The following is a 25,901-nucleotide window of genomic DNA, read 5'->3' as shown; positions in this document are numbered from 1 at the left end:
TAATGATCTCTTTCCACATTCTTCAGTGCTTCCAGAAATTTCATCCCCTTCCCCAACCTGTGACTCACTTCCACTTCCATGGTTCCATTCACTATGTCCACTCCCAGGTGTCTGAAGCATTTCTCTTCCTCCAGTATTTTTCCATTCAAACTCACACCCCAACTAACATGTCCCTCAACCCTGCTAAACCTTATAATCTTGCTTTTATTCACATTTACTCTCACCTTTCTCCTTTCACACACTCTTCCATGCTCAGTCACTAACTTCTGCAGTTTCGTACCTGAATCTGCCACCAGGGCCGTATCATCAGCAAACAACAGCTGACTCTTCCCAGGCCCTCTCATCTCCAAGAGACTGCATATTCACTCCTCTTTCCAAGACTCTCACATATACCTCCCTCACCATCCCATCCATAAACAAATTAAACAACCATGGTGACATCACACATCCTTGCCACAGACCGGCCTTCACTTGGAACCATTCACTTTTCTCTCTATAATTTGAATACTTACCTTTATCCCCTTTACCTTTATGTAATGGCACTATACAGTCTTCAGGCACCTCACCATGACCCATACATACATTAAAACTCCTTACCGATGAATCATCAGCACAGTCACTCTACGTGTTACCACTTCCATGTTTAATCTCTTCATCAATATTCCCATTTGTGCTTTTGTTTTTCTCACAACATTTTCTCATATTCCTCCTGGAGTTTGTTGATACTTGCTCACCTCAGCTGGATTCTCTTCATAGACTCCCAATTAGTGATGGGATGTGCTGGTAAGGCTAACTACATACTACCGTGCATCTCTTTTTGATCTAAAGGGGAGTTGTCAGTAAGTGACCTAAAACTACATGTTGATAGTGAAAGAAATTGTTAATTGAAGGAAGGAATGTATGGACACACCAAGAGGAAGATGGTAGATCAGACTGCTGATAGCATAGATAGAAATAAGTAGAGAGGCGGCAGTTAGACAATGGTTTGATACCTCAATTTACTGACTGACACACAGTAGACCCCCCCAGCACCGCTCACCTTCCAGTGTGACCTGTTGTATGGGAGTAGCAGATGACCCCGCCAAGGTGCCCACTGCTCGCTATGACAACCCACCCTCAGGAACTGGTACCTACCCTTGGAGCTTTAGGAGAACAGCCTAATCCCGCTCACCACAAGCGCACAAAGGGTGAACTACCCTTACCAGCCCAACAGCTGACACCAGATTGACAAGGCAGGCCCGATTGCTAACCTTTGCTCTTGGACCACATCCTGTAAATGGAGTGGGTCCAGATTAGGGCTTTTACTGAGCACACCTCTAGGTCCCGGTAAGTAAGCCCTAACCATCTGAGAGCACTCGCGCTTTCTTGGCACCATGCACCATGCCAAGTTAATGTGGCAGATGTCACATGCACAGTGCCTTTCCCAGTGAAATCCCGTATGCCCTGAAGGACTTCCAGGGTGCCGTAGTAGCTGCTCTTGTACTGATGTGCAGCTGAAAGCGCGAAATGGACACCAGAGACTTGAGTGTCGATGATAAAAGTCTCTGTACCTTTGGAAGCCATGATGTCTGGTTTCCTAAATGGCCCCACAATTGGGATGCAAGACTCACAGGACACCCCATACCCCCTCTGTCTCAATTGTCAGGCCAAATAGGCACTGATGTTATCGTGCCTCTTTACCCTCCCACCATGGGCGGGCACATCTGAGCAATATGCCTAAGCGTACTGGGCTTATGACATGTGCCACAGAGTCCGTTTATCTTGGGCCGGTCTCTGGAAGCCCTGGCGGGGTGGTTAAAGTGCCAATCCTCACTTGGACGGCCTTCACATAATCAGACCCAGACAGGAGGTGGTTCCCACTATTAACCCATCCACTAACCTGAGGCATGATAGTAGATGGAGCAAGACTCTCTTAGAGTCACAAAAGGATTATCGCTCACTTTATAAAGCCTTCCAAGCTGAGTGACTTGAGTGATTGCGAGCTTGAAGCCCTAGCTTTGTTGATTGATTATCCAGCATGTATCAATCAACAGTTGAGTCGAAAGTTGTCCAGCTCCGTTTACTGGTACAATAGGACAACTACCAAAGGGCAATCCCAGGACAGAAGCACAGCGGCAGCCTCCATCTCCTGACTGCAGTCCTCTGCTTCCTTTGGGCAGCAGTACTGTGCGATCCTTACTGGAGTGTCCACCCTTGTCATGAGTTTTCGTTCCATGGCACTCACTATGCATAACCAATCCTCACGGACTAGCGTACCAGCCGCTGTTGGTATGTCAGGTGCCAATAACAGTCAAGGGGGAGCAGCCAACGACCATTCTCCCACTTTCCACATTGTAGGATCACCTTTGCCAACTTTCAGGGCTGTAGGGCCCACGAAAGGCAGGAAAACGCAAACTCTTTTTACCAGGAGTTGGCTGCATGACACGTACTATCAAAGACTTCATGGACCAGTGAGGAGGTAGAGCTCCTCGCTAGTGCAGAGGTGAAGATGGCAGCTGGTCCCTCACTAGTTGCTGTCCTAGGCCTGAACCAGCGGTTGCAAGTGATTGTTCCCTCTAGGACAGTCGAAGCAATCAAAGGCCTTCGAAGGAAAGTGTCGTATAAGACTAGGGTTCAGGAACTGGTCTTGGACATAAATCTTCACCAGGAAACCGGTGAAGGTGAGGTGACTGGTAGTATATCAGATGGGAGGCGTGTCCCAGCAACTCCAGGAAGTAACACACAGAGTGGCATCCTGGAGGAAGCACCATGTGCAAGTAGGCATGTGCATGCCAACTCCAGTGGTGAAAGCCTCTCAGGTGCGGGAGAGGGGCTGTCCTTGGAGGAGGGGAGCCTACCGCTTCTGGCCGTGAGGCCATTTCCATGGTTTTATCTGTCCCAGATGCTCCATGGGTTACCCAATCCCAATCCGTTGCCTCCTTTGTTGCGGAGACTGCCACCTATCTCGACACGCTCAGACCTGTCCCCACAACTCCATCGTGGGGCGAGGATATCTTAAATGTTGCCTTGAACCACTTGTGTAAGGGTGACAGCCTTGCTGTGATCAGGGTAGCCACAGAGCATGCCAGCAACTGATTAGCTCCTGTGGCTTGCCGAAAGACTGCCAGAATCGTTGGGGAGATAGACCAAGACAGTCAGTGAACTCTGGCAGCGTACGCTGTATGGAGGAGGTTCCTTTGCGCGGAAACTGGCTAAGGCAGGAATAATACCGAAAAGTACAGAGACTTTATTGTCAGAATAAGTCTTTGGCTGCTGGACTGGTCCTAGAAGGTGACTTGGAGGTACCACCAACTTCGGTTGGGCCAGAAAGCCTACATCCTTTTTAGGGAGCCCTCTTCTCTCACCCATCTGAGCCAGATGAGCGTTTCATCACCGATTGCGACCTAGAACCCGGACAACTAGCAGAGGTTATTACCATAGGTGAGGTAGCACACCACCTCAAAGCCACGTAGACATCTGCCCCTGGCCCTGATGGAATGCCGACTTATTTGTTGAAGTCCATCATTTGCCCTGTTTTTCAGCTCCTGCACTTTCCTCTTAACTTCCTGCCACTTTCTCTTGTACATCTCCCACTCACTCACAAACCTTTGTAAGTAACACCCATACACCTATCTTTTCTCTTTCACTAACAACATAGCCGTATCATCTGACCATTCACAACACTTTCTCACCTGCCCTTCTTCCACATTCCGTGTACTTCTCTCATGTCAGCACTGCATTTGTAAACACCTTCAGTTTCTCGCCATTTCTTACCTATATCTACTCTCACCTTTTGCTATTCTACTCTTCATTTCTCCTGATTTCTCTTCACACAGACCTCTTTCCAAGTTCACTTACTTTCATCACCCTCTTTTCACCCATATCTTTTTTACAGTAGGTAGTGATCAGACATTCTACCCGCTATCCCCATCAGCACATTCAAATCAAAGGGTCTCTCTTTTGCAAGCCTATTAATTTGTATATAATACAATATTGCTATCTTACCATCTTTCCACTCCTCATATATTTATGTATGTCCCTCTTTTTAAACTACGTATTCTCAATCACTTGTCCTCTTTCAACACAACTCTTCAAGCTTTTTACCATCTCCATTCACATCACTAAATACCTGGTGTCCTCATTTATACCCTCAACTGCGTCATTACCTACTTTTGCATTCAGATCACCCATCTCAGATACTCATCTTCTTGCATCAAAACTAGTGGCACAATCACTTAGCTGCTCCCAAAAATCACCTCTTCATCATCCAGCTTGTGGCCTGGTGCATTAGCTTTAATAATCATCCTCTTATTATAATCCACTTTCATTCAAATCTACATCAGTCTGGAACTCACTTTCACTCTGTCACACACCCACGACTCCTTTTTCAGCAGATGTGCTACCCTTCCTTAACTCTCACCTTAACCCTTATGTGAAACCTCGGAATTTACCCAAGACATTGTCAGACCATTCTTCCCCCTTACTCTTGAGCTATGTGTGATTCAGAGGTAAACATCTAGTTTCCTTTCCTTGAGCATGTATTTTGTCTCTCTTTTTGTCTCATTTTGGTTACATCCAAACATATTCAGACACCTAAGCCTTAGCCTTTGAAGAGGATGAAAATGCACTCAGCTCCTTCTTTTAGAAATTGTAATACAAGAAGGGGTAGGGGGTACTAGCCCCCTGCTTCCATTCCTCTAAGTTGCCCTCTGTGACAAGCAGGAAATGTATGGAAAGTATTCTTTCTCCCTTATCCCCTGGAGATATTTCTTTGTATTTAGATCCTTTTGTGCACTATTTCTTACTGTTTACTTCAGTTGTCTTTAATCACTAATTAAAGTTAAAGAGAATCACAAAGTTTTATGGTTTTGTTGTCAAGTCATTTTATTTGATTATTTTTCAGGAACGGGTGAAGGTGTTATCTGACCTAGTTTGTGAGCTACAGAAAGCCAGGGATGACAACATTCCTCATATGAATTCTATCAATGCACTTTCTGAAAAAATTATTGGTGAAGAAAAATTAACAATTTCAAATCGGGTAAGTTACATTTATTTTTCATGTCTGGAAATTGATATGTATTCTTTTTTCTTTTCATACAAATTTGTAGTTTCCCACATTAGTGTGGTAGCATTTGGAACAGACAAAGCATTGGCCTCATTTGTCCCCTATGGACTACTGTGGTATAGTGATTAGCATCCCTGACCCTGATGCATTCATAGGCTGCCCAGGGTCGAGCACATAGGTTTGAATCATGGTTGCAGCAGTATACAGTCAACCCATCTGTACATCCACCCCTGTGGGTTGGTTGATGAAATGGGTACTTGGCTCAGGCTAGGGTATATATGTATACAATGTATATAGCATTAATGGGATGGCCATGAGTATGGCCTCAGCTGCCTGTGCTGTCTCAGCAAACATAAGAAAAGAAAAAATCCATACTCTAGTGATCTTGTGTAATGCATCAAAACAGAGCCCCCTATCCACAACCAGGCCCCACTGACCTTCTGTAATTCCCTCATCATCTTCATAGGCCCTGGTTCAGCTCATTGACAGAACATTTTCCCCTGTATACCAAATTGCTCCAATTCACTTTGTTCCTTGCGCACTTCACACCCCCTGCATGTTCAGGTCCCAAAGCTTTAAAGCATCTTTCACTCCATCCTTCCACCTCTGCCTTAGTTTCTCCCTATTTCTTGTTCCCTTCACCTCTGACTGACATGTATACCCTTTAAGTCATTCACTCCTTTCTCATCCTCACCATACATCCAGGCCAGTTCAGCATATCCTTTTCAGGTTTTTCATGCATCCTCCTCTGACTACCACACCTCCCTCTTACCCTATCATTTCTTCTGTGGTCAACCCTCCATACACCAACTATTTTCAAAATACTTCATGTCCAACACATCCACCCACTTCTTTACATTTTTGTCCAAGGGCCTTACTTTGCATCAGTACAGCAGTGATGGGATTACTATACCATTAAACTTACTTATCTTTACCCTTAAAGAAGCAACCTTTCTTTCCACACTTTCCTTAATGTGCCTGTGATCTTTGCCCCATCACCCACCCTTTGGCTCACTTCATCTTTCATGGTTCTGTTTGGTGCTATATCTGCTCCCAGATGTGTAAAACACTCCACTTCCTCCAAGTTCTCTCTGTGCAAACTCACACTGCCAATATATTGTTTCTCCTTACTACCAAACCTATTAATTTTGTATTCATTCACGTTTACATTCAACTTTCTTCTTTCACACACTCTGCCAAACTCTGGTACCAGCTCCTGCAGTTTCTCACTTGAATTTGCCACCAGTTCCTTATCATCAGCAAGCAACTGATGCTCCTCTCAGGCCTTCTACTCCCAAAGGAATAAGTACCTGCTCTTCCCTTTAAGATCCTTGCATTCACCTCTCTGACCACCCCATCCATAAAATATTAAACTGCCATGGTAACATCAGACACCTGTCTCAGACCCACCTATACCTGGAGTTGCTTACCTTCCCCTCTTCCTGCTCACACACATCCCTGCTCAGATGACTCTTGTACAGAAGAGCCAGAGACACCTTCAGAGAGAAACCTCAGCACAGCTTTCCTCATTGACAGCATCACTGAGATTGCAGAAATAATTGACCAGTTTCTTGAGAATGACCTGGACTGGGAGTGCAGCAGCAAGGTAATGAGAGGTGTTTTTGACATGATTTCATGTCACAGAGAATTATTCCATGGAAAGAAATTCAAGTAAAGGCAGTCAACCTTAGATGCCTTCCTCAAGAGACAGCCAGAACATCTTATGAGTAGCTTCTGTTGTATTGCTTCTTCCCATTACTATTGTGATGTGTTGCTGCTTTAGTGCTTTGTTGGTAAGTACCTATGACTACAGTTGATTATTAAATGTTTTTTATAATCTTCTGTTAAGTGTAGGTCTTATTGTATGACATGAAATTGTGTAGTTAACTGAAGCACAGATGTTTAGTGGCATGTGTGATGGTAGGTTAAACATCAGCTATTGAGGAGTGCATGGCATCACACCCGGTGCATGTTATCGCTCCCTTCCTCTCTGCCTCTAATCACCCCCCCCCCCCACCATTTTGCATTCTTACTCCACATTTTAAATTGTCATGTAATGTACTGTTGAAGAGATACAACAGTGCTCAGTTATACATACACTCAATTTTGTGGATAGACATCAGCTGTCCAATAGAGACTGCCAGTGCTGCACCCTGTGTTATCTAAGAAACATATAAATGCATCACCTTGTCACCATTTACCACATTCTGCCTCACCACCACCACTGCTTCCACCATCGCCACTGTTTCAATTATCACAGCCTAGATCATAATTTCATTGCAGAGATGGACTGGATAGAGCAGAGCTATAAAATATTCAGTGCTACCTGCCTCCCAACTCAATCCCTCGCTTTGTTTTTCACTGATGTTCTGCTTCTCACTTATTCCAGTATGATTCTCACTACTCATCAAGTGACTGTCATTCATAATATGATTATTTATTGTATTTCTTATGCTTAATCACTGTTTCCTGCATCAGTGAGGTAGCACCAGGGAACAGATGAAGAATGGCCCATCCACTCGTATACACATATATATACATAAATGCCCACACACACACACATTTATTTTTTCTTTGTCGCAGTCTCCCGCATTAGCAAGGTGGCGCAAGGAAACAAACGAAAGAATGGCCCAACCCACCCACATACACATGTATATACATACACGTCCACACACACAAATATACATACCTATACATCTCAACGTATACATATATATACACTCACAGACATATACATATATACACATGTACATACTTCATACTGTCTGCCTTTATTCATTCCCATCGCCACCCTGCCACACATGAAATAACAGTCCCATTCCCCCTCATGTGCACGAGGTAGCACTAGAAAAAGACAACAAAGGCCACATTCGTTCACACTCAGTCTCTAGCTGTCATGTAATAATGCACCGAAACCACAGCTCTCTTTCCACATCCAGGCCCCACAGAACTTTCCATGGTTTACCCCAGACACTTCACATGCCCTGGTTCAATCCATTGACAGCACATCGACCCCAGTATACCACATCGTTCCAATTCACTCTATTCCTTGCACACCTTTCACCCTCCTGCATGTTCAGGCCCCGATCACTCAAAATCTTTTTCACTCCATCTTTCCACCTCCAGTTTGGTCTTCCACTTTTAGTTCCCTCCACCTCTGACACATATTTCCTCTTGGTCAATCTTTCCTTACTCATTCTCTCCATGTGACCAAACCATTTCAAAACACCCTCTTCTGCTCTCTCAACCACACTCTTTTTATTACCACACATCTCTCTTACCTTATTATTACTTATTGGATCAAACCACCTCACACCACATATTATCCTCAAACATCTCCTTTCCAGCACATCCACCCTCCTCCACACAACTCTGTTTATAGCCCACGCCATGCAACCATATAACATTGTTGGAACCACTATTTCTTCAAACATACCCATTTTTGCTTTCCGAGATAATGTTCTCGACTTCTACACATTCTTCAACGCTAACAGAACCTATTCCCCCTGCCCCACCTTATGATTCACTTCCGCTTCCATGGTTCCATCCGCTGCCAAATCCACTCCCAGATATCTAAAACTCTTCACTTCCTCCAGTTTTTCTCCATTCAGACTTACCTAATAACCTTGCTCTTATTCACATTTACTCTCAGCTTTCTTCTTTCACGCACTTTACTAAACTCAGTCACTAGCTTCTGCAGTTTCTCACATGGATCAGCCACCAGCGCTGTATCATCAGCGAACAACAACTGACTCACTTCCCAAGCTCTCTCATCCACAACAGACTGCATACTTGCCCCTCTTTCCAAAACTCTTGCATTCACCTCCCTAACAACCCCATCCATAAACAAATTGAACAACCATGGAGACATCACACACCCCTGCCGCAAACCCACATTCACTGAGAACCAATCACTTTCCTCTCTTCCTTCACGTACGCATGCCTTACATCCTCGATAAAAACTTTTCGCTGCTTCTAACAACTTGCCTCCCACACCATATATCCTTAATACCTTCCACAGAGCATCTCTATCAACCCTATCATATGCCTTCTCCAGATCCATAAATGCTACATGCAAATCCATTTGCTTTTCCAAGTATTTCTCACATACATTCTTCGAAGCAAACACCTGATCCACACATCCTGTACCACTTCTGAAACCACACTGATCTTCCCCAATCTGATGCTCTGTACATGCTTTCACCCTCTCAATCAATACCCTCCCATGTAATTTCCCAGGAATACTCAACAAACTTATACCTCTGTAATTTGAGCACTCACTTTTATCCCCTTTGCCTTTGTACAATGGCACTATGTTAGCATTCCGCCAATCCTCAGGCACCTCACCATGAGTCATACATACATTAAATAACCTCACCAACCAATCAACAATACAGTCACCCCCTTTTGTAATAAATTTCACAGCAGTACCATCCAAACCTGCTGCCTTGCCGGCTTTCATCTTCCACAAAGCTTTTACTACCTCTTCTCTGCTTACCAAATCATTCTCCCTTACCCTCTCACTTTGCACACCACCTCAACCAAAACATCCTATACCTGCCACTCTATCATCAAACACATTCAACAAACCTTCAAAATACCCTTTCCATCTCCTTCTCACATCACCACTCCTTGTTATCACCTCCCCATTATCCCCCTTCACTGAAGTTCCCATTTGTTCCCTTGTCATATGCACTTTATTTACCTCCTTCCAAAACATCTTTTTATTCTCCCTAAAATTTAATGATACTCTCTTACCCCAACTCTCATTTGCCCTCTTTTTCACCTCTTGCACCTTTCTCCTGCCTCTTTCTTTTATACATCTCCCACTCATTTGCATTATTTCCTTGCAAAAATCGTCCAAATGCCTCTCTCTTCTCTTTCACCAATAATCTTACTTCTTCATCCCACCACTCACTACCCTTTCTAATCTGCCCACCTCCCACGCTCCTCATGCCGCAAGCATCTTTTGCACAAGCCATCACTGCTTCCCTAAATACATCCCATTCCTCCCCCACTCCCCTTACCTCCTTTGTTCTCACCTTTTTCCATTCTGTACTCAGTGTCTCCTGGTACTTCCTCGCACAAGTCTCCTTCCGAAGCTCACTTACTCTCACCACTCTTTTCACCCCAACATTCTCTCTTCTTTTCTGAAAACCTCTACAAATCTTCACCTTTGCCTCCACAAGATAATGATCAGACATCCCTCCAGTTGCACCTCTCAGCACATTAACATCCAAAAGTCTCTCTTTCGCACGCCTGTCAATTAACACATGATCCAATAACGCTCTCTGGCCATCTCTCCTACTTACATACGTATACTTATGTATATCTCTCTTTTTAAACCAGGTATTCCCAATCACCAGTCCTTTTTCAGCACATAAATCTACAAGCCCTTCACCATTTCCATTTACAACACTGAACACCCCATGTACACCAATTATTCCCACAACTGCCACATTACTCACATTTGCATTCAAATCACCCATCGCTATAACCCGGTCTCCTGCATCAAAGCTACTAACACACTCACTCAGCTGCTCCCAAAACACTTGCCTCATGATCTTTCTTCTCATACCCAGGTGCATATGCACCAATAATCACCCATCTCTCTCCATCAACTTTCAGTTTTACCCATATCAATCTAGAGTTTACTTTCTTACACTCCATCACATACTCCCACCACTCCTGTTTCGGGAGCAGTGCTCTTCCTTCCCTTGTTCTTGTCCTCTCACTAACCCCTGACTTTACACCTAAGACATTCCCAAACCACTCTTCCCCTTTACCCTTGAGCTTCGTTTCACTCAGAGCCAAAACATCCAGGTTTCTTTCCTCAAACATACTACCTATCTCTCCTTTTTTCTCATCTTGGTTACATCCACACATTTAAATACCCCAATCTGAGCCTTCGAGGAGGATAAGCACTCCCTGCGTGACTCCTTCTTCTGTTTCCCCTTTTAGAAAGTTAAAGTACAAGGAGGGGAGGGTTTCCAGCCCCCTGCTCCCGTCCCCTTTAGTCGCCTTCTATGACATGTGAGGAATGCTTGGGAAGTATTGTTTCTCCCCTATCCCTAGGGATAACGATACACACACATATACATACATATACATATACACATCATCATATACGCATATACAGATGCATACATATATACATATATCCTCGAAGTGGTAGAGGATGTGTGGATCAGGTGTTTGCTTTGAAGAATGTATGTGAGAAATACTTAGAAAAGCAAATGGATTTGTATGTAGCATTTATGGATCTGGAGAAGGCATATGATAGAGTTGATAGAGATGCTCTGTGGAAGGTATTAAGAATATATGGTGTGGGAGGCAAGTTGTTAGAAGCAGTGAAAAGTTTTTATCGAGGATGTAAGGCATGTGTACGTGTAGGAAGAGAGGAAAGTGATTGGTTCTCAGTGAATGTAGGTTTGCGGCAGGGGTGTGTGATGTCTCCATGGTTGTTTAATTTGTTTATGGATGGGGTTGTAAAGGAGGTAAATGCAAGAGTCCTGGAAAGAGGGGCAAGTATGAAGTCTGTTGGGGATGAGAGAGCTTGGGAAGTGAGTCAATTGTTGTTCGCTGATGATACAGCGCTGGTGGCTGATTCATGTGAGAAACTGCAGAAGCTGGTGACTGAGTTTGGTAAAGTGTGTGGAAGAAGAAAGTTGAGAGTAAATGTGAATAAGAGCAAGGTTATTAGGTACAGTAGGGGTGAGGGTCAAGTCAATTGGGAGGTGAGTTTGAATGGAGAAAAACTGGAGGAAGTGAAGTGTTTTAGATATCTGGGAGTGGATCTGTCAGCGGATGGAACCATGGAAGCGGAAGTGGATCATAGGGTAGGGGAGGGGGCGAAAATTTTGGGAGCCTTGAAAAATGTGTGGAAGTCGAGAACATTATCTCGGAAAGCAAAAATGGGTATGTTTGAGGGAATAGTGGTTCCAACAATGCTGTATGGTTGCGAGGCGTGGGCTATGGATAGAGATGTGCGCAGGAGGATGGATGTGCTGGAAATGAGATGTTTGAGGACAATGTGTGGTGTGAGGTGGTTTGATCGAGTAAGTAACGTAAGGGTAAGAGAGATGTGTGGAAATAAAAAGAGCCTGGTCGAGAGAGCAGAAGAGGGTGTTTTGAAATGGTTTGGGCACATGGAGAGAATGAGTGAGGAGAGATTGACCAAGAGGATATATGTGTCGGAGGTGGAGGGAACGAGGAGAAGAGGGAGACCAAATTGGAGGTGGAAAGATGGAGTGAAAAAGATTTTGTGTGATCGGGGCCTGAACATGCAGGAGGGTGAAAGGAGGGCAAGAAATAGAGTGAATTGGAGTCATGTGGTATACAGGGGTTGACGTGCTGTCAGTGGATTGAAGCAAGGCATATGAAGCGTCTGGGGTAAACCATGGAAAGCTGTGTAGGTATGTATATTTGCGTGTCTGGACGTGTGTATGTACATGTGTATGGGGGGGGGGGTTGGGCCATTTCTTTCGTCTGTTTCCTTGCGCTACCTCGCAAACGCGGGAGACAGCGACAAAGTATAAAAAAAAAAAAAAAAAAAAACATATATACACACGTACATATTCATACGAACTTGCCTTCATCCATTTTTGGCACTACCCCGCCCCACAGAAAATAGATCTGTTACCCCTTGCTCCCGTGAGGTAGCGCCAGAAAAACAGACAAACAGGGCCACTTTTGTTCACACTCAGTCTCAAGTTGTCATGTGTAATACACTGAAACCACAGCTCCCTTTTCACATCCAGGCCCCACAGACCTTTCCATGGTTTACCCCAAATGTTTCACACACCCTAGTTCAGTCCATTGACAGCATGTCGACCCTGGTATACCTCATTGTTCCAATTCTTTCTATTCCTTGCATGCCTCACACCCTTCTGTATGTTCAGGCCCTGGTCACTCAAAATCTTTTTTACTCCATCCTTCCACCTACAATTTGGTCTCCCACTTTTCCTTGTTTCCTCCACCTCAGACCCATATGTCCTCTTTGTCAATCTTTCCTCACTCATTCGCTCCATATTTCCAAACCATTTCAAGACACCCTTTTCTGCTCTCTCTACCACACTCTTTTTAATCCCACTCATCACACTTACCCTTTCATTAGTTACTTGATCAGTTCACCTCACACCACGTATTGTCCTCAAACATCTCATTTCCAACACATCCACCCTCCTCCATACAACCCTATCTATAGCCCATGTGTGGCAACCATATAACATTGTTGGAACTACTATTCCTTCAAACATACCCATGTTTGCACTGAGATAATGTTCTCTCCTACCACACGTTCTTCATTGCTCCCAGAACCTTCACCTCCTCCCCTACCCTGTGACTACCTTCTGCTTCCATGATTCCATTTGCTGAAAATTCCACTCCCAGGTATCTAAAACTCTTCACCTCCTCCAGTTTTTCTCCATTCAAACTTACATTGCAGTTATGATCGTATTTCATTATTATATTGTAATACTTTGTTGCTGTCTCCCACGTTAGTGAGGTAGCGCAAGGAAACAGACGAAAGAATGGCCCAACCCACCCACATACACATACATATACATACATGTCCACCCACGCACATATACATACCTATACATTTCAACATATACATATATATACATACTAAGACATATACATATATACATATGTACATAATTCATACTTGCTGCCTTTATTCATTCCCGTCGCCACCCCGCCACACATGAAATGACAATCCCCTCCCCCTGCATGCATGTGAGGGAGCGCTAGGAAAAGGAAACAGAGGCCACATTCGTTCACACTCAGTCTCTCGCTGTCATGTATAATGCACTGAAACCACAGCTCCCTTTCCACATCCAGGCCCCACAGAACTTTCCATGGTTTACCCCAGACGCTTCACATGCCCTGGTTCAGTCCATTGACAGCACGTCGACCCCGGTATACCACATCATTCCAATTCACTCTATTCCTTGCACGTCTTTCACTCTCCTGCATGTTCAGGCCCCGACTGCTCAAAATCTCCTTCACTCCATCCTTCCACCTCCAATTTGGTCTCCTACTCCTCCTCGTTCCCTCCACCTCTGACACATATATCCTCATTATCAATCTTTCCTCACTCAGTCTCTGCATGTGACCAAACCATTTCAAAACACCCTCTTCTGCTCTCTCAACCACACTCTTTTTATTACCACACATCTCTCTTACCCTTTCATTACTTACTCAATTAAACTACCTCACACCACATCTTGTCCTCAAACATCTGATTTCCAACACATCCACCCTTTTCCGTACAACTCTATCTATAGCCCATGCCTCACAACCATATAACATTTTTGGAACCACTATTCCTTAATACATACCCATATTTGCTTTCCGAGATAATTTTTTCGCCTTCCACACATTTTTCAATGCTCCCCAAACCTTTGCCCCCTCCCCCACCCTGTGACTCACTTCCACTTCCATGGTTCCATCCACTGCTAAGTCCACTCCCAGGTATCTAAAACACTTCATCTCCTCCAATTTTTCTCCATTCAAACTTACATCCCAGTTGACTTGTCCCTCAACCCTGCTGAACCTAACAACCTTGCTCTTATTCAGTTTCACTCTCAACTTTCTCTTTTCACATACTTTTCCGAATTCAGTCACCAACTTCTTCAGTTTCATACTCGAATCAGCCACCAGAGAGTATCATCGGCAAACAACAAGTGACTTACTTCCCAGGACTTCTCATCCCCAATAGACTACATACTCACTGCTTGCTCCAAAACTCTTGCATTTACCTCCCTAACCACCCCATCTATAAAAATATTAAACAACCATGGGAACATCACACACCTCCTGCTGCAGACTGACATTTACTGAGAACCAATGACTCTCTTCTCTTCCTACTTGTACACATGCCTTACATCCTTAGTAAAAACTTTTCTCTGCTTCTGATAATTTACCTCCCACACCATATACTCTTAAAGCCTTCCACAAAGCATCTCTGTCTACCCTATCATATGCCTTCTCCAGATCCATGAATGCTACATATAAATCCATCTATTTTTTCTAATTATTTCTCACATACACTCTTCAAAGCAAACACCTGATCCACACATCCTCTACCACTTTTGAAACCACACTGCTCTTCCCCAGTCTGATGCTCTGTACATGCCTTAACCCTCTCAATCAATACCCCCCCCCATATATTTTCCCAGGAATACTCAACAAACTTAAGCCTCTGTAATTTGAACACTTACCTTTATCCCCTTTGCCTTTGTACAATGGCACTATGCATCATTCCACCACTTTTATACCATATACTCTTAATACCTTGCACAGAGCATCTCTATCAACTCTATCATATACTTTCTCCAGATCCATAAATGCTGCACACAAATCCATCTATTGTTCTAAGTATATATCACATACATTCGTCAAAGCAAACACCTAATCCACACATCCTCTACCACTTCTGAAACCACACTGCTCTTCCCAATCTAATGCTCTGTACATGCATTGACCCTCTCAATCAATACCCTCCCATAAAATTTTCCAGGAATACTCAACAAACTTATACCTCTGTAATTTGAACACTCACCTTTATCCCCTTTGCCTTTGTACAATGGCACTATGCATGCATTCCACCAATCCCCAGGCACTTTACCATGGTCCATACGTACATTGAATATCCTAACCAACCAATCAACAACACAATCACCCCTTTTTTTAATAAATTCCACTGCAGTACCATCCAAACCTGCTGCCTTGGCGAATTTCATCTTCCGCAAAGCTTTCACTACCTCTTCTCTCTTTACCAAACCATTCTCCCTGACCCTCTTACTTCACACACCACCCCGACCAAAACACTCTATATGTGCCACTCTATCATCAAACACATTCAGCCAACCCTCAAAATATTTACTCCGTCTCCTCACTTCATCACTACCTGTTATTAATCTTGTCTTGTGCACATTATGTGCCTCTTTCCACAACAACTTTTTATTATCCCAAAATTTAATGATACTCTCTCACCCCAACTCTCATTTGCCCTCTTTATCACCTCTTGCACTTTTCTCTTGACCTCGTGCCACTTTCTTTTATACATCTCCTGGTCATTTCCACTACTTCCCTGCAAAAGTCGTCCAAAGGCCTCTCTCTTCTCTTTCACTAATAAACTTACTTCTTCATCCCACCACTCACTACCCTTTCTAATCTGCCCACCTCCCACCTTTCTCATGCCATGGGGATGGGGGAGAAAGTATACTTCCCACGTATTCCTCGTGTGTTGTAGAAGGCGACAAAAGGGGGCAGGAGTGGGGGCTAGAAACCCTTCCCTTCTTGCATTTTAACTTTCTAAAAGGGGAAACAAAATAAGGAGTCATGTGGGAAGTGTTCATCCTCCTCAAAGGCTCAGATTGGGGTGTCTGAATGTATGTGGATGTAACCAAGATGAGAAAAAAGGAGAGATAGGTAGTATTTTTGATGTAAGGACACTGAACGTTTTGGCTCTGAGTGAAATGAAGCTCATGGGTGAAGGGGAAGAGTGGTTTGGGAATATCTTTGGAGTAAAGTCAGGCATTGGTGAGAGGACAAGAGGAAAGGAAGGAGTAGTACTACTCCTGAAGCAAGAGTTGTGGGAGTATATGATAGAGTATAAGAATGTAAACTCTAAATTGATATGGGTAAAACTGAAAGTGGATGGAGAGAGATGGGTGATTATTGGTGCCTATGCACCTGGCCATGAGAAAGATCATGAGAGGAAAGTGTTTTAGGAGCAGCTGAGTGAGTGTGTAATGGATGATTTGAATGCAAAGGTGAGTAATGTGGCAGTTGAAGGAATAATTGGTGGACATGAGGTGCTCAGTGTTGGAAATGGAAATGGTGAAGAGCTTGTAGATTTGTGTGCTGAAAAAGACTGGTGACTGGGAATACCTGGTTTAAAAAGAGAGATATACATATGTATACATATGTAAGTAGGAGAGGTGGCCAGAGCGTTATTGGATTACTTGTTAATTGATAGGCGTGTGAAAGAGAGACTTTTGGATGTTAATGTGCTGAGAGGGCAACTGGAGGGATGTCTCATCAGTATCTTATGAAGGGGAAGGTGAAGATTTGTAGATGTTTTCAGAAGAGAAGAGAGAATGTTGGGATGAAGAGAGTGGTGAGATTAAGTGAGCTTGGAAAGGAGACTTGTCTGAGGAAGTACCAGGAGAGATTGAGTGCAGAATGGCAAAGGGTGAGAGCAAATGACGTGAGGGGAGTGGGGGTAGAATGGGGTGTATTTAGGTAAGCAATGATGGCTTGCACAGAAGATGCTTGTTGCATGAGAAACGTTGGAGGTGGGCAGATTAGAAAGGGCAGTGAGTGGTGGGATGAAGAGTAAGATTGTTAGTGAAAGGGAAGAGAGAGGCATTTGGACGATTTTTGCAGGGAAATAGTGCAAATGACCGGGAGATGTATAAAAGAATGAGGCAGGAGGTCAAGAGAAAGGTGCAAGAGGTGAAAAAGAGGGCATATGAGAGATGGGGTGAGAGAGTATCGTTAAATTTTAGGGAGAATAAAAAGAAAGAGACCTGATAAATAAATGTCTTCAAACTAAATCATATCAGAAAACGCTTGGTGAAAAGCATGCACAGTGGTTAAACAATGTAGTAGGTATTTAGCGATATTTTTCAGTTTTATTGTCTTGCCCTGAATGCTTAATCCTACTACTGTTTTTAGATTTGACATTTGAATGGGTTTTTGATTGACAGTTTGTAAGAATGAAAAATATTAAAGTTTTGATTAAAAGTTGTTCATTATTAATCTAATCGTATTTATTTGAACATCTGTGATATAAGTACAGCTTAATCATCCAGAACATTACTTACTGCATCAATATTAGCTGTAGAGGAAAAGAATTTATATTTAGTATTAGTCAAGTGATATATATATATATATATATATATATATCCCTGGGGTTAGGGGAGAAAGAATACTTCCCACGTATTCCCTGCGTGTCGTAGAAGGCGACTAAAAGGGGAGGGAGTGGGGGGCTGGAAATCCTCCCCTCTCGTTTTTTTTTTAATTTTCCAAAAGAAGGAACAGAGAATTGGGCCAGGTGAGGGTATTCCCTCAAAGGCCCAGTCCTCTGTTCTTAACGCTACCTCGCTAATGCGGGAAATGGCGAATAGTTTGAAAAAAAAAAAAAGATGTTTTGGAAGGAGGTAAATAAAGTGCATAAGACAAGGGAACAAATGGGAACTTCAGTGAAGGGGGCTAATGGGGAGGTGATAACAAGTAGTGGTGATGTGAGAAGGAGATGGAGTGAGTATTTTGAAGGTTTGTTGAATGTGTTTGATGATAGAGTGGCAAATATAGGATGTTTTGGTTGAGGTGGTGTGCAAAGTGAGAGGGTTAGGGAAAATGATTTGGTAAACAGAGAAGAGGTAGTAAAAGCTTTGCGGAAGGTGAAAGCCGGCAAGGCAGCGGGTTTGGATGGTATTGCAGTGGAATTTATTAAAAAAGGGGGTGACTGTATTGTTGACTGGTTAGTAAGGTTATTTAATGTATGTATGACTCATGGTGAGGTGCCTGAGGATTGGCGGAATGCTTGCATAATGCCTTTGTACAAAGGCAAAGGGGTTAAAAGTGAGTGCTCAAATTACAGAGGTATAAGTTTGTTGAGTATTCTTGGGAAATTATATGGGAGGGTATTGATTGAGAGGGTGAAGGCATGTACAGAGGATCAGATTGGGGAAGAGCAGCATTGTTTCCGAAGTGGTAGAGGAGGTGTGGATCAGGTGTTTGCTTTGAAGAATGTATGTGAGAAATACTTAGAATAGCAAATGGATTTGTATGTAGCATTTATGAATCTGGAGAAGGCATATGATAGTGTTGATAGAGATGGTCTGTGGAACGTATTAAGAATATATGATTTGGGAGGCAAGTTGTTAGAAGCAGTGAAAAGTTTTTATCGAGGATGTAAGGCTTATGTACATGTAGGAAGAGAGGAAAGTGATTGGTTCTCAGTTAATGTAGGTTTGCGGCAGGGGTGTGTGATGTCTCCATGGTTGTTTAATTTGTTTATGGATGGGGTTGTTGGGGAGGTGAATGCAATTGTTTTGGAAAGAGGGACAAGTATGCAGTCTGTTGTGGATGAGAGAGCTTGGGAAGTGAGCCAGTTGTTGTTCGCTGATGATACAGCGCTGGTGGCTGATGCGGGTGAGAAACTGCAGAAGCTGGTGACTGAGTTTGGTAAAGTGTGTGAAAGAAGGAAGCTGACAGTAAATGTGAATAAGAGCGAGGTTATTAGGTACAGTAGGGTTGAGGGACAAGTCAATTGGGAGGTAAGTTTGAATGGAGAAAAACTGGAGGAAATGAAGTGTTTTAGATATCTGGGAGTGGATTTGGCAGTGGATGGAACCATGGAAGTGAATCATAGGGTGGGGGAGGGGGGCGAAAGTTCTGGGAGCGTTGAAGAATGTGTGGAAGTCAAGAACATTATCTCGAAAAGCTAAAATGGGTATACTTGAAGGAATAGTGGGTCCAACAATGATGTATGGTTGTGAGGCATGGGCTATAGATAGAGTTGTGTGGAGGAGGGTGGATGTGCTGGAAATGAGATGTTTGAGGACAATATTTGGTGTGAGGTGGTTTGATCAAGTAAGTAATAATAGGGTAAGAGAGAGATTTATTTATTTATTTATTTATTTTATTTTGCTTTGTCGCTGTCTCACGCGTTTGCGAGGTAGCGCAAGGAAACAGACGGAAGAAATGGCCCAACCCACCCTTATACACAATGTATATACATACACGTCCACACACGCAAATATACATACCTATACATCTCAATGTACACATATATATACACACACAGACACATACATATATACCCATGCACACAATTCACACTGTCTGCCTTTATTCATTCCCATCGCCACCTCGCCACACATGGAATACCATCCCCCTCCCCCCTCATGTGTGCGAGGTAGCACTAAGAAAAGACAACAAAGGCCCCATTCGTTCACACTCAGTCTCTAGCTGTCACGCAATAATGCCCGAAACCACAGCTCCCTTTCCACATCCAGGCCCCACAGAACTTTCCATGGTTTACCCCAGACGCTTCACATACCCTGATTCAATCCACTGACAGCGCGTCAACCCTGGTATACCACATTGATCCAATTCACTCTATTCCTTGCCCGCCTTTCACCCTCCTGCATGTTCAGGCTCAGATCACACAAAATCTTTTTCACTCCATCTTTCCACCTCCAATTTGGTCTCCCACTTCTCCTCGTTCCCTCCACCTCCGACACATATATCCTCTTGGTCAATCTTTCCTCACTCATTCTCTCCATGTGCCCAAACCATTTCAAAATACCCTCTTCTGCTCTCTCAACCACGCTCTTTTTATTTCCACACATCTCTCTTACCCTTACATTACTTACTCGATCAAACCACCTCACACCACACATTGTCCTCAAACATCTCATTTCCAGCACATCCATCCTCCTGCACACAACTCTATCCATAGCCCACGCCTCACAACCATACAACATTGTTGGAACCACTATTCCTTCAAACATAATAAAAAGAGTGTGGTTGAGAGAGCAGAAGAGGTTGTTTTGAAATGGTTTGGTCACTTGGAGAGAATGAGTGAGGAAAGATTGACCAAGAGGATCTATGTGTCAGAGGTGGAGGGAATGAGGAGAAGTGGGAGACCAAATTGGAGATGGAAAGATGGAGTGAAAAAGATTTTGAGTGATCGGGGCCTGATTATGCAGGAGGGTGAAAGGTGTGCAAGGAATAGAGTGAATTGGAACGATGTGGTATACCGGGGTCGACGTGCTGTCAATGGATTGAACCAGGGCATGTGAAACGTCTGGGGTAAACCATGGAAAGTTCTATGGGGCCTGGATGTGGAAAGGGAGCTGTGGTTTTGGTGCTTTATTACGTAACAGCTAGAGACTGAGTATAAACAAATGTGGCCTCTGTTGTCTTTTCCTAGTGCTACCTCGCACACATGAGGGGTAGGGGGTTGTTATTTCATGTGTGGCGGGGTGGCGATGGGAATGAATAAAGGCAGACAGTATGAATTATGTACATGTGTATATATGTGTATGTCTGTATGTGTATATATATGTATACGTTGAGATGTATAGGTATGTATATTTGCGTGTGTGGACGCGTGTGTATATACATGTGTATGTGGGTGGGTTGGGCCATTCTTTCATCTGTTTCCTTGCGCTACCTCGCTAATGCAGGAGACAGCGACAAAGCAAAATAAATAAATAAATAAATATGTTGATATGTATATGTATGTATATGTGCGAATTTTATCCCTGGGGATAGGGGAGAAAGAATACTTCCCACGTATTCCTTGCATGTCGTTGAAGGCGACTAAAAGGGGAGGGCGTGGGGGGCTGGAAATCCTTTCCGCTCATTTTTTTCATTTTCCAAAAGAAGGAACAGAGAAGGGGGCCAGGTGAGGATATTCCCTCAAAGGCCCAGTCCTCTGTTCTTAATGCTACCTCGCTAATGTGGGAAATGGTGAATAGTATGAAAGAAAGAAAAGATGTGCGAATGTTGACGTTTATGTACATATACCTTACTGGTGGGGTAACAGTGATTATGTTTAACAATACATAAATAGTTTATTTAGTGTAGAAAAATACTTCCCATATATTCCCTGCGTGTTGTAGAAGGTGACTAAAGGGGGCGGAAGGGGGGGCTGGAAATGCCCCCTCCTTGTAATAGAGATTTCTAAAGGGGAAACAGAAGGAGTCAAGCGGGGAGTGCTCATCCTCCTCAAAAGCTCAGACTGGGGGTGTTTAGATATCTGTGGATGTAATGAAGATGAGAAGAAAGGAGAGATAGGTAGTATGTTTGAGGAAAGGAACCTGGATGTTTCGGCTATGAGTGAAACGAAGCTCAAAGGTAAAGGGGAAGAGTGGTTTGGGAATGTTTTTGGAGTAAAGTCAGTGGTTGGTGAGAGGACGAGAGCAAAGGAAGGAGTAGCACTACTCTGAAGCAGGAGTTGTGGGAGAATGTGACAGAGTGTAAGGAAGTAAATTCTAGATTGACATGGGTAAAACTGAAAGTAGATGGAGAGAGATGGGTGATTATTGGTGCCTATGCACCTGATCATGAGAAAAAAGATCATGAGAGGCAAGTGTTTTAGGAGCAGCTGAGTGTGTTAGCAGCTTTGATGCATGAGACCGGGTTATAGTGATAGGTGATTTGAATGCGAAGGTGAGAAGTGTGGCTGTTTAGGTTATAATTGATGTACATAGGGTGCTCTTTGTTGTAAATGGAAATGGTAAAGAGCTTGTAGATTTGTGTGCTGAAAAAAGACTGGTGATTGGGAATACCTAGTTTAAAAAGAGAGGTATACATAAGTATACATATGTGAGTAGGAGAGATGGTCAAAGGGCGTTATTGGATTACATGTTAATTGATAGGCATGTAAAAGACTTTTGGATGTTAATGTGCTGAGAGGGGCAACTTAAGGGATGTCTCATCATTATCTTTTGGAGGCGAAGGTGAAGATTTGTAGGGGTTTTCAGGAAGAAGATAGAATGTTGGGGTGAGGAGAGTGGTGAGATTAAGTGAGCTTGGAAAGTAGACTTGAGTGAGGATGTACCAAGAGAGATTGAGTGTAGAATGGCAAAAGGTGAGAGCAAATGACGTGAGGGGAGTGGGGGAGGAATGCAGTATATTTAGGGAAGCAGTGATGGCTTGCGGAAAAGATGCATGCGGCATGAGAAAGATGGAAGGTGGGCAGATTAGAAGGGTAGTGAGTGGTGGGATGAAGAAGTAAGGTTGTTAGTTAAAGAGAAGAGAGAGGTGTTTAGACAATTTTTGCTAGGCAGTAGTGCAGATGACTGGGAGATATATAAAGGAAAGTGGCAGGAGATCATGAGGTAGGTGCATGAGGCAAAAAAGAGGGCAAATGAGAGTTGGGGTGAGAGAATATCATTAGATTTTCGGAAGAATAAAAAGATGCTTTGGAAGGAGGTAAATAACGTGCATAAGACAAGAGAACAGGTGGAAACAACGGTGAAGAGGGCAAATGGGGAGGTATTAACAAGAAGTGATTAAGTGAGAAGGAAATGTAGTGAGTATTTTGAAAGTTTGTTGAATGTGTTTGATGATAGAGTGGCAGATATAGGCTGATTTGGTTGAGGTGGTGTGCTAAGTAAGAGTATCAAGGAGAATGGTTTGGTAAACAGAGTAGTGAATAGTAAACAGAGGTAGTGAATGCTTTGAGGAAGATGAAAGCTGGCAAGGCAGCCTTGCCGGCTTTCATCTTCCATATAGCTTTCGCTACCTCTTCTTTGTTTACCAAACCATTCTCCATGACCCTCTCACTTCACACACCACCTCAACCAAAACACCCTATATCTGCCACTCTATCATCAAACACATTCAACAAACCTTCAAAATACTCACTCCATCTCCTCACTTCACCCCCTACTTGTTATTACCTCACCATTAGCCCTCATCACCGATGTTCCCATTTGTTCTCTTGCCTTACATACGTTATTTACCTCCTTCCACAGCATCTTATTTTCCTTAAAATTTAATGATACTCTCTCACCCCAGGTCTCATTTGCCCTCTTTTTCATCTCTTGCACCTTTCTCTTGACCCCCTGCCTCTTTCGTTCATACACCTCCCAGTCATTTGCACTACTTCCCTGCAAAAATCGTTCAAATGCCTCTCTCTTCTCTTTCCCTGAGAATTTTACTTCTTCATCCCACCACTCTCTACCCTTTCTAATCTGCCCACCTCCCAACTTTCTCATGCCACAAGCATCTTCTGCACAAGCCATCATTGTTTCCCTAAATACATCCCATTCCTCCCCCACTCCCCTTATGTCATTTACTCTCACCTTTTGCCATTCTGCACTCAATATCTCTTGGTACTTCCTCACATGTCTCCTTCCAAGCTCACTTGTTTTCACCACCCTCTTCACCCCAACATTCTTTTTTTCTGAAAACCTCTACAAATCTTCACCTTTGCCTCCACAAGATAATGATCAGACATCCCTCCAGTTGCCCCTCTCAGCACATTAACATCCAAAAGTCTTTTTCATGCACCAATCATTAACATGTAATCCAATAACGCTCTCTGGCCATCTCTCCTACTTACGTATACTTATTATGTATATCTTTTTTAAACCAGGTATTCCCAATCACCAGTCCTTTTTCAGCATACAAATCTACAAGCTCTTTACCATTTCCATTTACAACACTTAACACCCCATGTACACTAATCATACCCTCAACTTCCACTTTACTCACCATTGCATTCAAATCGCCCATCAGTATATCCTGGTCTCATGCATCAAAGTTGCTAACTTATTCACTCAGCTGTTCCCAAAACACTTACCTCTCATGAGCTTTCTTCTTATGACCAGGTGCATAGGCACCAATAATCACCCATCTCTCTCCATCCACTTTCAGTTTTACCCATATCAATCTAGAGTTTACTTTCATACACTCTATCACTTACTTCCACAACTCCTGCTTCAGGAGTAGTGCTACTCCTTCCTTGGCTCTTGTCCTCTCTTCAACCCTTGACATTACTCCCAAGACATTTCCAAACCACTTTTCCCCTTTACCTTTGAGCTTCGTTTCACTCAGAGCCAAAACATCCAGGTTCCTTTCCTCAAACATATACCTATCTCTCCTTTCTTCTTGTAGTAGTTGGTAGGCAGCCAATGATTAGGGAGGTATGATACCAGTACTACCCACCTGGGTATCAGCAGGGTTAGTGACATCTGCTTAGTGAGGCAGTACTTTAGTGGTTGTCAAGTTGCATTCCCCTGACCAAGGTAACTGGTTTTTCTTTCTGCCTCTCAATTATGTGGACTACTGGCAATCTGTCCTCATACATACAAACTCTCCTAGTCATATGTAACACTTGACAACACTTAACTCATGTAGCTCATTCTTTATAACTCTTGATATTCGTGTGGTGAGCACTATGTGCTAGCCCTGACTCTTGGCAAAATGGTAGGAGCTGTAGATAGAAGTGATAGGTAGGAATATTTAGGGTAGGAACGTTAAGTAGTAACATTAGTTAGAAGTAGCAGGTAAAAGGATTAGATTGGAGTTGTCATTGGGAACATTTGGTAGGAGCCTCTGCAAGTGCTAGACTTGCCCTCTGCCAGTGGCCTGTTAAGGGTGAAGCACTAAAGGCTTAGAAGTGGCATAGGATTTCTTTAGTTAAGGAGACTTTGTTGCCATGGCCAGTCCTTTGAGGGAGTTCCTATTGGAACATGTGTCAGAGATATAGATAGATAGATAGAAGGTAATGGAGGAAAGCAAAAAAAAAAAAAAAGAGTAGATGAAGATTTTCATAGAAGGTTTAGTGAAAACTTTAAGGAAAATAACAAATTGTACTGGAACGTGGTGGAAATGGAAAGAAGTGGATATGAGAGTGGAAACATAAATGTGAGAAGGAAGGAATCAAGAGGAGGAAGTGAAAGGAAGGTGGAAAGACTGTTTTGAAGAACTGAAGAATGTGGAAGAAGGTGAGGCAGCATTTGTTACATGCATGAGTATGGAGAATGGAAGGAAAAGCGCACAAGTGCAGAAGCTTGTGGCAAAGGAGGTAAATGAGATTGAAAGCATGAAAGGCATTTGGAGTGGATGGGATTGCAGCTAGGATATTGGAGTAAGGTGGAGAGAGTGTGATAGAGTGGATCCACATAGTATATAGTTTAGCATGGAAGCTAAAGGCTGTGCCTGAGGATTGGGGGAAAGCTAAGGATGTTTGCAGTAATCATAGTGGAATAAGTCTGTTAAGTATACTAGGTAAAGTGTATGCAAGAGTTTTGATTGATAGAATGAAGGAAGTGACTGAATGCAGAATGAGGAGCAAAGCAATTTTAGGAAAGGT

The 25,901-nt window shown here is 43.3% G+C and overlaps 1 protein-coding gene across 2 annotated transcripts in view; it reads left to right on the top strand.

Moving 5' to 3' along the window:
* Sgf29 (SAGA-associated factor 29) overlaps nucleotides 1-25,901 on the top strand; it is a 122,413-nt gene that overhangs the window by 40,879 nt on the left and 55,633 nt on the right. For both annotated transcript variants that reach the window (XM_071692690.1, XM_071692689.1), the window contains exon 4: nucleotides 4,883-5,017. In XM_071692690.1, coding sequence (XP_071548791.1) covers nucleotides 4,883-5,017 — 135 coding nt within the window. The remainder of the gene's footprint in view (nucleotides 1-4,882; nucleotides 5,018-25,901) is intronic.

Source organism: Panulirus ornatus, chromosome 53, assembly GCF_036320965.1.
Source record: "Panulirus ornatus isolate Po-2019 chromosome 53, ASM3632096v1, whole genome shotgun sequence".
NCBI classification, from domain to species: Eukaryota; Metazoa; Arthropoda; class Malacostraca; order Decapoda; family Palinuridae; genus Panulirus; species Panulirus ornatus.
This window is presented reverse-complemented; position numbering and strand designations above follow the sequence as displayed.